This window comes from Otolemur garnettii, unplaced genomic scaffold, assembly GCF_000181295.1.
Source record: "Otolemur garnettii isolate 467f Iridium unplaced genomic scaffold, OtoGar3 scaffold00003, whole genome shotgun sequence".
Classification (NCBI taxonomy): domain Eukaryota; kingdom Metazoa; phylum Chordata; class Mammalia; order Primates; family Galagidae; genus Otolemur; species Otolemur garnettii.
Window position 1 is genome coordinate 45,812,345 of NW_003852398.1, and position 13,503 is coordinate 45,825,847.

At 36.3% G+C, this 13,503-nt stretch overlaps 1 protein-coding gene across 1 annotated transcript in view; it reads right to left on the reverse strand.

Annotated features, from left to right (window-relative positions):
• Positions 1 to 13,503, reverse strand: part of ADAMTS19 (ADAM metallopeptidase with thrombospondin type 1 motif 19) — a 208,781-nt gene that overhangs the window by 134,295 nt on the left and 60,983 nt on the right. Inside the window, exon 7 of the mRNA XM_003782335.3 lies at positions 10,833 to 10,876. Within this exon, the coding sequence (XP_003782383.3) occupies positions 10,833 to 10,876 (44 nt within the window). The remainder of the gene's footprint in view (positions 1 to 10,832; positions 10,877 to 13,503) is intronic.

Consider the following 13,503-nt stretch of genomic DNA (forward strand, 5'->3'; position numbering starts at 1 on the left):
AATGTTTTATATGTAATATTCCTCTTATTCTTAGTAATTTTCTTTATTCTGAAATCTATGCCATCTGATATAAAAACAGCCACTTGGGGTTTTTTACTTTTTATTAGTTTTGCTGTGGCTTTATTAGAATTAAAGGACGACAAGTATTTTTCATCCTTTAATTCTTAACCTACTTATTATCATTGAAGTGGGTTTCTTGGAGATAGCGAAGAGTAGGTCTTTTTTAAATCCATTATGCTGATCTCTCTTTTGACCGGTATGTTTAAGCTATTTATATTTATTATGATTACTGACATAACATTTCGATCTAACATTTTGTAATTTGCGCTTTATTGACATTGTGTGCAATCTCCTGTTTTCCTCTCCTTTGTGACTTAGTGCACTTTCAGTTTCAGGTTTCTGAATATTCTTTTTCCTTTTCTGCAGCCCAGGCTAGAAGTCTATGGTGTCATCATAGCTGACAACCTCAAATTCATAGGCTCAACTGATCTTCCTGCCTCAGCTTCCCCAGTAGCTGGGACTACATGTGTGTGCTACCACACCCAGCTGATTTTTCTATTTTTGTAGAGATGAGGTCTTATTATGTACCTCAGGCTGACCTTGAACTCCTGGCCTTAAGTGATCCTCCCACCTTGGCCTCCAAGGTGTTAGGTTTACAGGCAGGAGCCACTGTGCCTGACCTGAATACGTTTTTAGTGAATGGCTCCCATAGGTTTTACATTTTATATATATATATTCAACTTTGTACTTAGAATCACTACTTTACTACTTCGAATGGAATGTGGAAAACATAACACTATGGTAGGCCCTTTACACTCCCCCATGTGCACTATTTACTTTTACTACTTATATTACATGGGTATATGAGCACATCATAAAAACATCAGACAATACTGTAATTTTTGCTTTCTAATCTCAAGCTACTTGAAATACTCCAGAAGAAGAAAATGTCTATTAAACTGACGTAGATATTTACCTTTCCTTTTGCTCTTTCTGCATCCCTGATGTTCCCAGTCAATCGGTCAATTTGACTAGTCAATTTAGTTATTCTTCTCTGCTGTAAACTTCTTAGGATTATGTATGTTGCCAGGTCCCAACAGAAGGAGTCAGAGGCAAAAAGCAATGGCATTCAGCCCACTCACTTAGGATCAAAATACTTCAGATCAGAGAGAACGATTTATCAAGATCTACATGGCTTGTTTTCCTTCCACGGTTGTTGCCCCCACTGATATGGACAGTGTGGGGTCCACAAGATCCCTCTAATATAGGATAGAAGAAGATGAGAGATGGGGCAGAAGAGAATGCAGATAACTTTTTTAAATGGTGAAGTTTTCATTACTTTGCCTGAGCATCAGGGGCCCTTCCTGGTCCTTAATTCAGAACTGAAAGGAATCTCCTAGACCTTTCTATCTACACACCCTACTCACTACTTCTGAGTTTGGGCTGAATTGAATCTAGGATGGGGAATACAAAAACAGAAAAAAAAATTATAAATTCACTGCTGCTTTAGTGGTACTTCAAATTCTTATTTTCTTCTCAACCAGCCTGTTACTTTTACTTTTAAAAATCCTCCGATAGTGGTTTCATTCTCCCAGGTGTTATAGCAGCATTCAGTGGGAGAAAAGGGTGGAGTGTGTTTACTCCAGTTTACCTGGAACTAGATGGAGATAGTTACTTCTCTGGAGGAAAAAAAAATCCAGAATTTTGTAATTTAAAGATAATTTCCTATGGAATTCTATTTTTTTCTACAATGCAAATGAAATACCTAAATAATCTCATCATCCTCTAGAGTTATGTCCATTTTCAACAACTTAGAGGCCAAGATTGGGAGGAATACAGCAAATGAAGAGACAATTTAGGTATATCAAGGTATTAAAGACACAGAACATTGCATTATTTGAAAAAAGGATTTTCTTCGGTTACACTTACACAATGTCTACATTTTTTGCCAGTGATAATTTATAATATTCCATATATGATAACAGGATTAACCAACTATATACATTTGCCTTAATATATTATTGATTTTATGAACACTACTACTAACCTAATAATTAAACAAAAAGAAAATTATTAAGTGTCAAATTTCTCTAATACTTTTGCTTGAAAAAAATAATGATACAGAAAAATTTCTAATGAGATCAAAATAGGATCTTCTGTTCAAACCCAGATCAGTAAAATTTAATGATACACCCTCTTCTCCCTTCTTCTCCCTTCATATCCAAATTTGATATGTACAAAGCCTTCTCCATATTTAAGAGATACGTGTAAGTACATTTATGCTTGGCAGCCATGATGGTATAATTATGGGGAGAAAATTGACTCAGAGTAAAAGGAAGACCAACAGGAAACTTTTTTAGTTACCTCAGGGAGAATGCTAAAAAGATGAGAAGATTTCAAAGATTTCAAAGAATGTGTTGAAAAAGGTTTTATTGGCCATCACTTTATTTCTAGCACTTACAATGATCCTGGGCAGAGAACAGATGCTTCAAAGTGTTGGAGAAAATGGAAGAGTTGAAAAAGCAATAGAGAGAGGCAGACAGACACAGAAGTGAAAAGATCATCTGAAATTAAAGAGCCTGAGGAAAAAGGATAAATAGAGTAGCACAGTTCATATTATCTGTTGTTAAAGTCCATTTCCTGGCCTTTCAGATATGAGACTATGTATCTGCTATCCCTGGGACTCAGACCATTATAATACACCACTAGCCAATGTTCTTTGGCCGTCTAAATCGAGGAAAAATAAGGTCTGGTGTATGATCAGCTTCCAAAACATATAGCAAATGCTTATAAGTGTATTCTCAGCGAGTCTAATTATTATTGCTGGGAGATTAAGTGATATTTAACTTACAGAAATAACTGTGATGGCTTCACATTTTGGAAATAGTACTTTTTATTTATAATATAAAATCCTGATTAATATATAAAATTATCTAAGATACGCTCATCAATCCTAGACCATATGGCCAGGTGGCCTGGAGCATCCTTATTGTGCTTTTATTCGAGCATGATTATTAATTATGCCTTTCTTTAACTTTTAAAATTGTCTTGGCATGAATTATAAACAGCATAATCACCTCATCTATAAAGGGACACTTCACAAGCCTTTTTATTTCGCAGCTAGAGTCATGCCCAGGCCCAGTCTCAATCCATCACCATTTTTTATCTTCTTTGCTGGAGACTCAGATACTTGGTGCCTTCCTTCTATTCTGAGCTGATGCGACTCAGTTACCTCCTTTAAGCACCAGTTTCCCTCCCATTTCCCCTTCTGATCTACAGTGTCTGATCTACAGTGTTACGTGCTCAGAGCCATTTCACTCTAATGTGTTTTTTCCATCACTAATGAGACAAGGGAACATGAGTATTAAATGTGGAGACATTGGAAAGATCATTATGGTATTAAGTCGTTCAGAATCCTCCTAAAAGCTTTCATTGTTCTGCTGCCCCATCAAATACAATAACTGAAAATCTTCCTGAATTTCTCCTTAACTTTTATTCCTAAATAAATACAAAAATTTCTTCCTTCTTCATCTGTCTTTACTGAGGGCCACGTATGTCCTTCTATCCAAGGTGGACTCATTGTCTTGCAATATGGAAGTCTCTGATGAATATGGAAACCTATACATCCTTCAGTCTGAATTAGTTTTCTATGGCTGCATATGAAATTACTGCAAAAGGAGCAGCTTAAAGTAAATACCATTTATCCCATATTTCTAGAGGTCAGAAGTCTTGGCAGATTTGACTGTATTCTCGGCTTACGGTCTCACAAGGCCAAAATCAAGGTGTCATTCAGGTGTCACCTAAAAGCTTGGGGGAAGTAATCAGCTTCCAAATTTATTCACGTTATTGACTCAATTCAGTCCCTGGCATCTGCTTTAGAGGGCTCACTTGGTTAGATTTCCATACCTTACATTTGACTGAAGAAATTTTAATTACATCTGTAAAATCCTTCCACCACACTATCTATATTAGTGTTTGATTGAACAACCAGAGGTCAGGAGTCTTAGACGTGCCATCTTTTGGGTTCTGTCCACCACATTGTTTCTGCTCCATTTGTATTTCTGAGACAATCCACATCAAACCCTGAGCAGCACTCTGTAAAAACATGTCTCACAAATACAACGACCTCTGGGCATTTCAGACCTCACTCTAGTTCTTATACAGTTATAAACATTGAAGGTTGACATCAGCTTCTAATTTGTTTGATAATCTCTGTGGCTAAATTTTATGTCCCAGTCAGGAGTGGGAAACCTACAGCCTTCTGATTTCAAGATCATTCCTCTTTAAGCACTGAAAGAGGCAAGAAAAGCCTCATCTTTTTCTGCTGCACACTTTTTAATAACAAGGATGGATTTGGATTCAGTATGTAAAATTTGGATTCAGTCAAAAGGCCACACTTAAGGAACAGGATGGCCAGAAGTTTTTGGAGGGCCACAGGTCCGCAGCCCTGCATGGTGATAGACTGAGGAGAGAGCCCCAGTGCTTACCTTGAATCTATCAGAGTTTGACATTGGACTTTGAATATAGTAAACCCCCAATACGTGTACGTGTATTCAAACTCCCTTGAATAATTAATTATACTACTAATTAACTTAGAAAATAAGATGTATTTAGAAAGAGTTAGATTTATACTTTGCTTAGTCCAAAGGATTACACATTTCAAAAATATTACATGTCAAACTAATATGGTTTTTCAGTACAAACAATATAATTCTATATATAAAAAAAAAAAGACATTGAATTAGAAAGATGACTTCAATAATTTCTTTAGGTATTTTAAGTCTGTGACATTCCCCATGCTGTAGGGGTTGCAATCCAAGAGAAAATGCCGCATTGCTGTTCAATGAAAATTAAGCTACTTGAGAAACGAGCTTAACCTTTCTTCTCATTCAGTGAAAAGATTACTTCTGCTGAAAAGTGATTTGGAGAATGTATTGGTGTTTGGGAAGGGAAGTGTCTGGAGATTCTCACATGCTAGTAAAAGGGCTATTTAAATATGTTACAGTGTCTGGATATGTTTCCTTTCGGCAGTTGCTCCATGGGTGGTCTGTATGCATATTTGACAATTTGCAAATACATGCAATTATTAATAGAACATTAAGATGTATAGGCGAGAATAAACTGTATCGTTCCATCTACTCAAAGACCTTATTCTACCTACCACAGAAAGTAAGGCAACTTCAACAGCAATATCAGCAAATAGAAAGTTGCCACTTGAATAATAAATTATATTTTATTTCTTTTGAAATTTAAGGATACCGCCATAGTTCACTCAATCTTAGATTTAAAAAAGTTTGTATTAAAGTATGACAGAATTCCAGTAGTCATTAATTGCAAAATGAATCCAAATTTCAGAAATGTTTAAAGATGAACACATACATACACATATATAAAATGATAATTTATAGATTAAAACATTTAATAATGTTGTTTTCTTCCAGTACTTATATATCCACCTACTGACCTTCCAAATCATCACCTAACTAAATCAACAGGATTTAATGTATGGTTGAGGGAATGGTGAAATAGTTTGTACTTTTACATTTTAAGTTGCTTTTCAAATAAAAGCTTAATCAATAACTACAATTTATCCAGTGAAATGCTTACTTATCCCATAAACCTGATCTAGCTCAACTCATTTAAAATGCACAAATCTTTTGACTTAGCAAATGCGTAAAATAACTTCTTTATTTTTGTTTTGGGTTTTGTTTTTTTGTTTCTTGAGTTTTTTAAGACAGAGTCACCTTGGGTAGAAGGTCATGGAGTCATAGCTCACAGCAACCTCAAACTTAGGCTCAAGCAATCCCTGTGCCTCAGCTTCCAGAATAATTGGGACTATAGGCAGCCACCACAACATCCAGGTATTTTAGGGTCTTCTGTAGCTGAGGCTGGTCTCGAACTCCTGAGCTCAAGCAATTGGCCTGCTTCAGCTTCCCAGAGTGCTAGGATTACAGGTGTGAGCCACACCCCACCCAGCCTGATAACTTACTGTTTCAAAAGATTGGCAAATAAAAGTTATTTCCAAGTTTATACTTACCATTTCCAATTTTATTCTATCACTTCACTCAAAGATCTTTTTCTCAAATTCAGTTTTCTATCTACTATATAAATGCATCATGTTTTAAAGGAGAGCTGACTCTCAGGAGAGCCAGAACACTTAATTTTTTTTTTTAATTTATTTTTTGCAGTTTTTGGCTGGGGCTGGGTTTGAACCTGCCACCTGCGGCATATGAGGCCGGTGCTCTACTCCTTTGAGGCACAGCAGCCACCCCACTTAATTTTATTTTTTAGCAAGTCACTACCATTTACGAACACTGATGCTGGGATAATGTGTAACCTTTTCACAGGGAATACGGAGGATACGATCGGAACCTGCATACTGACTGCCGAACGGTTTTACAGCATTCCTTGGAATAGACCATAAAGCTCTATGTGAAAGGCAAGGTGTCCAAGCTTTGAGGTGTTAAATAATGTGCCCACATTCACACTGATTTAAATCTAGATGTCTGACTTCAAAATTCATGATCCATTTGTCCTATTTCAGAGCTTTCTTCCCTGGTAAAATAATAATGATAAGAAAACTAGAAAGTCTGGATTTTGAGAGAAATAAATGAGATAATGTCAGTGAAAGCACAGTTCGAATCACATTGCAAAGCATAAATCGGTTAAAAGCGTTGCTCTCAAAACACAGGCATCACTTCCCATTTCTAAGTCACATGAATAATATAAATTCAAAACCTGCAAGTGCTCTGCTATACCGAGGCGAGTAGGGAATATTGCCTTGAAGTTATTATTCAGCCTCATATTGTAAAAACCAATAAATACTAAATGTGCTTGTTTCCTTTCTCTTTCCTCACTCAGTACTTTTGTTACAGGACTCATAGTGAAAGGACTGATTTCACGTTAGTTACAGATAAAGGAGCAAAAAGATACACCCTGATTTAAGAAAAACATCAGACAAAAATACAGCCCTTCGTCTTATACGGGGAGGTGGTAAAACAACAATATGTAAATAAACATAGTGTTCATTTATATGCACCCCTAAAACTTATACTAGACGCTGATGGCTATTCTGATGACTGATACGCTGTATACATGTTCATTTAACTTTTCTAACAAGTCACAGAGCAGTTTACTAGCACTTCCTTCTAAGAACAATAGAGAAGTTATTAATGTCGCCTCATATTCTTCTCTTTTTTATAAATGAACATATGAACCTCAGGGAAGATTTCCTTCCTCAGACTGCAGGTAACATAAAAGCCTCAAACTGCCTTAATTAAAAGAGCATAATGGCTCACACATATAGAAACCCAAACATTGCAGCGGGCCCCGGGGGTGGCGTTTGCAGTGATTCGGCACTGTCATCTAGGAGAAAGGCACTGATACTTCTGCGGTTTCTGAGGTCAGCTTAATCCCAGGCTTATCTCCTTTGTGATACAGTGATCAGGGCTGCGTTCTTCCCTATTTATATCCAGGATGGACATATGTGAATGAACTGGAATCATCAAAAGTGCTCTTTTTCTCACCTTCTTGAGGCAAAACAAACATAAGAAAGAGATTATATGCCCCAACCAGGGCAATGCCATGTGCTGACTGGCTAAGGCCTGGGATCCTGAAATGATCTACTTCATAGGCCTAAACTAGCCCGGGCCCATCCCTGGAGGGCCACCCTTCCCTAACTGGCACTGCAGCTGCACAGTGGAGGGTGCTCGGCGATGGGCTGGCCACCGATCCGTCTATTTCTCACAAATGCCTTTTAAAAATCTTCTAAATCTCTTGGTATCAATAGAGAATCAGTTTCAGGATTCCTCGTACATACTAAAATCCATAGATATTTAAGGCCCTCTAAGTACAAAGGTATGGTATTTACATATGTGCATACATTTTATGCACATACTCCTCTATCAGTGGTTCTCAACCTTCCCAAACTCCACGAACCTTTAATACAGTCCAAAGGGGTCGTGACCCACAGGTTGAGAACCACTGTCCTATATACTTTTAATTATCTCTAGATAACTTATCATACCTTACACCTAGCATTTATACACTGTGTAAATACTATGTAAATAGCTAGCATACTGAATATTTTTTAATTTATATTGTTATCGCTGTATTCATTTTAAAATATTTTTATTTTTAAATATTTTTTAGTTGGAATTACAGTCACACACCACCATGCCCATCTAATTTTTTCAATTCTTTTTTAGAGACAAGATCTTACTATGTCACCCAAGCTTATCTCAAATTCTTAGGTTCAAGTGATCCTCCCGCCTGAGCCTCTTGGGAAGCTGGATTTTTAATGTTTCCAAGCACAGTTGGTTGAATTTGTGGACACAGAACCTGTGGATACGAACCTCTGACTACAAATAACTCCAGACATGGGCACTATAAGTGTGACAAGAAGGGCTGGGTGGGGATCGGGAGAAAGGGATTACTCTGACTTGGCTGTTGTGAGTCTTTGTGGGGAAAGAATCCTCGTGACCCTAACCAGAGTACAGCCATTTTGGGAGGACATTTAGTTAGAGGAAGCAGACCAGAAACCAAACTACCTGATCACAGCAGACCCCCCCGCCCCCCAACACACACACACTCCTGGAACGTTTCAAGGCCAGCGTTCCTGGGAAATAACAGAACAGTAACTTTCCAACTTTCCACCCTGCTCCAGCTGGCGGCCAATCAAAGCAATGACTCCAAGATTAGCCCCTGGTGTAAAGATCAGTCCCTCTGCAGAAGAAAATGACTCCCCTACCAGCCCCTTCCACATTCCAGCCACACTGATAAGGTTAATAAAAGCCTTCTGGAGCTGTGTGACAGGGAAGGGACTTCTGGGACAGACTCTTTTCTGCTCTTTTCTCCTAATAAAATTTCTCCTTAATCCCTGAGCTGGCCTCCTCTCTCTCTTGCGAACCATCAACCCAACTCTACACTCAAACCCCTCAGTCTTCATTTTGCCACACTTATAGGCATATTTCAGATTATTACTCGCTCAGGACTACCTAGGGAAAAGACCATTGTCTATATTTAGGCTGGGAAGAAGTACCCTCATAAGATGCAGAGAGGTGAACTAGGCTTTAGAAATACCAGAGGTTTGGGCTTTAGTAATGCCAGAGGTGATCACAAGAACCTAACAACTCAGAAATACAGAGAGATTCAGGAGGAGATTAGACTGTCTACACCCTGCACCATCATGGTTAAGATTGACTTTTATGAAGATCTAATGGATAGGACAATGAGGCCTGATTATACCACTTTCCTGCCAAACCTTCCATTCTCTGATTGTCAGAACACACTGTGGCATTTAATTATTCAAATGTTCTTTAAAATAGGAAATAGATTTATGGATATGTATATTATAAAACTATGTATATAGTTGAATATATACATATTTTCAATTTGCAGATTTAGCAAGATGTGAAATAAAGTCATCAGCACAACAGAAATTGTTTCTCCTGCGTCCTGCCTGCTTACACGATGTAAAGAGGCGGCATGTGGGTAGTTATGGAAGAGCCTGTCTGAGTTGCTGATTTCTCTCTCATGTGCTTGAACAAGGCGGGGCATCAATCTGTCATTATTAAAAAAGGCTTTGGGGCCAACAGAGTCACATAAACAGAAGAAAAGGTAAATATTCTGAGACAAACTTTGTTGGTATTCAAGAGCTCCCATAGCTAGGGAGATGAAAATTATATATCAAGTTTTAATTTCACAAGATTCGTGTAGGAAGAGGAAAATAAAACTGGGGAAGCAGGCAAGAGAGTGAACATGGGGAAGACCTTCCCTACGTCACTTCAGCTTCTCCAGTGTGTCCAGGTCTGTTTGTGCTAACAGTCCCTTTGGAACCAGAGATTCCCTTGATTCCATCATCTTCCTCTTCATACTGTGATAACTTTTCCACTTATTATCTATGATTTTAAACATAGGAGGTGATGAAAACTTAAGTTAATGGAACTAACTTAAGTGGAATGGAATTGTTTTTTAAATACCCATAACATTATATTCTGTTATTATCTCTTTTCTTCATTGTTCATCTCACAAAAATCAAATGACATGTCCCAAACGGCTGTGTCAAACTACTTATCTCCAAATAGAAATGAACCTCACATCATATGCTAAAGTCAGATTACAAGCTTTAAATAGGCCTTACCAATAACACCTTTTTACATATACCTCTAGGACTTAATATTAAATATTATGTACACAAAATAACTGAGTATTTTTGCATAAGTAAATTTATATTTATATAGACGAGTTTTTAAGACACACAAACATATATGTGACCAATTTCTCAAAATTAGAAGAACTGTGGCTTCATGGATTTGATGGGCTATATGGTGACACTCTAGAGATTTTAAGTAGCTAACAGAAAATGTGGAAAACTTCCTACTTTATGTACAAAAAAATCCTCACAAGTTGGGCAAACTTATCTTGACATAGTCTGCAAAGAATTGCAAGCATATATAACTCAAACACAAATAGGGTATCTTACAAAATAGTCAATAATAATATCATTGATATGTTTTGGCTTGGGTTAACAATAATAATACAATTTTATTGAACCCATGTATCGCTGAGAAAACAAGAAAACAACTGATGATAGCCATAATGCAACACTTAAAAATTATCGCCAACACCGAGTTTCTGCCTGTCTTTAAGCTAGCTCATTAGTAACTCAAGTATCGGCAAATGATTAAATACATTGGTAGAAAACATATATCCCTGACGTTTTAAAAATATTCCTTTAAAACCAGTGTACAAACAATTTCCTATATGTAAACAAGTACGTGTTCCAAGTCTCCAAAAGTCACAGAAGTGTAATAGTGCTTACATACACTTACCTACAGTATCACATGGTTCATCTTTGTGTACACAGAAATCTTTCCTTGAAAGAAAAATAGAAAATCAAAGTAAAGATAAATTCTTTTGTATAAATAATAGCTATCAGGTGACTCATTTGTAAATAGTTTATGATTAATTGAATCCCATTTTTATGTCCAAAAATCGAATAAAACTAAGAATAAAATTAATTTTTAATTCTAAGAAAATGGAATATATTTAATCTATATTCTGGTATGGGTATACATGATATAATCCGTAGGCATTATTGTCTCATTTCCTGGACAATAGTTCAAAAATAAAATCCCATCTTGTTCTGAAATTTATAGCATTTCATTGTTTCAGTCTGAAAAATAGTAGCTGGTGATAAGACAAAAGTTTCCATTTGAAAAAAATATTGGAAGACCTCTAATTTATGGAACACAGAAATAATTTCCAGGTTGAAGATTTAAATGTAGGAAATACTATTTAAAATAACTCAACACTTTATATTATAATATGGACAAAACCTTTAAAAGACTGTTAATCATTTTAATAAGTATAGGTAGAAATTATTATTACATAAATGGGATCTAATGAAAGATAATAGTCTATAATTTTTGCTGTGTATCTGACCACCAAATCTTAGCAAGTATTCCCTATAAAATACTTTATTCTTGTTAGCAATTACTTTGGATTTCGTAGAATACAATTCAAGAGAACTTAATAACTAAGAGTTATGTGATTTGGGGGTAGACTATAAGAGTGCAAAACTTTTTATCTATTTCCTACCAGCTACATACATATGATCTTGGGCAACTTAATTCTTGTGCCTCCATCACCTCATCTTAAAAATGGAGGTAATAATAACATCTGCCCCAGAGGGGAAATGACTTAACACATATCAAACATTTAAAACATAGTTTATTATGCAGGTTCATTGAGTTGACACATAAAGGCATTTCAAAAACAATACCAAGCACAAAGTAAGCTCCCCAAAGTTAGCTGTGATGTTTTTGTTGGTTCTTTGTTGTTGTTGCTATAATTATCATCATGTCATAATATAAGCCATTCTCCACTGACAGGCCTCACCAGCAGCATTTGCAATTTAGTGCCTATACATCAGTTTAGAAATGTTCCCTGAAAACGCTCTTATTTTCTTGGGTCAGAATGCTATACATGCTCAGTAGATTTAGCTCTTACATTTTTTGATATAGATAATTCTTCAGTAGAAGGTGCAATTTTGGATTGATTTTTACACGTTACTGGGGAAGGACTGTTAAAATTCCATAGTGGTTATAAATTTTGCATGTTTCCCTATGATTCCACGTTTTGCTTTGTTTCTTTCAAAGCTAACTTAGTATGTACTTAACTCTGTAAGTTTTTAGAAATTATTTTGAATTATTGCTTTTATGATTGTGTTAAAACCATATTTATCCTTTATGTATTATTATTATTATTATTATTTTTTGACACAGAGTCTCCCTATGTCACCATGGGTTGAGTGCTCTGGCATCATAGTTCACAGTAACTTCAAACTCTTGGGCTTAAGCGAGTTTCTTGCCTCAGCCTCCCAAGTAGCTGGGACTACAGCTGCCTGCCACAATGCCTGGCTATTTTTTTGTTGTTGCAGTTGTCATTGTTGTTTTAGCTGGCTGGGGCCAAGTTTGAACCTGCCAGCCTCGTTGTATGTGCCCTACCCACTGAGCTATGGGTGCCAACTATGTATTCATTTTTTAAAGTTGACTGTGTCTGATTTTAACAAACCCTAATATATTGGCAATATATTCATATTTTCTTGGCACCTCTTTTTCCTTTGTTTTACTTTTAGCTTTCATTTTCTCTGAGTCTCTTCTAGGTCGCATATGGATTAAATTTTAAAGGCTAGTTATATAATACCTTTGTAAATAAATTTGATTCTTTCTTAATTTTATTATTGGTATAGTTGGATTTTTCTATAATCTTATTTGTTATTTCTATTCACCAAATTATATTTCTTTGTTCTTTTCCTCTTTTTTCTTTCTTCCTATCTACTTTTATTTTCTCCCTTTTTTCTCCTCCTGCTTTGAAAGTAACATTAAATTGTGTTTGATATATTATTACCTTTTTATTTTTAGATGCATTCGTTCCCTATTGCTAATGCAAAAACTCCATAAATCTACTGTCTAAAGTAATGCACATTTTTTAACATACAGTCTGAAGACCACAAGTCTGAAGTGTGTTTTACCAGGTTAAAATCAATGTGTTCGAGGCATAGTGTCCCCCCAGAAGCTCTAGCTCTACATGAGAAACTGTCGTGCCTTTTCCCTCTTCTAGAGGCTGCCCGTTTCTTGACTCAGGGTCCCTTTCTATTTTCAAGGCCAACAATTACATCACTCTGACACTTGCTTCCATCATCTTCTCTGATTCTCATGCCTGCCTCTTTCTCTCACGTTTGGATAATCTCCCCAGCTCAAGATCATTACCTTAATCACTTCTACACGTTCCTTTCTCCCATATAAGACAATACATTCATAAGTTCTGGAGACTAGATTCCTTTTCTTTAAGATCATGGACATCTTATTATCCCTATGATATCCCCTTAAGATAAGTAAAGCTAAAAATTGCCTCTAGTCTCCTGAAAAAGACAAGGACATAAAATGCCTTTAATCTGATCCATTCACTCTGTTATGTCCTTTTTTTTTTTTTTTTTTT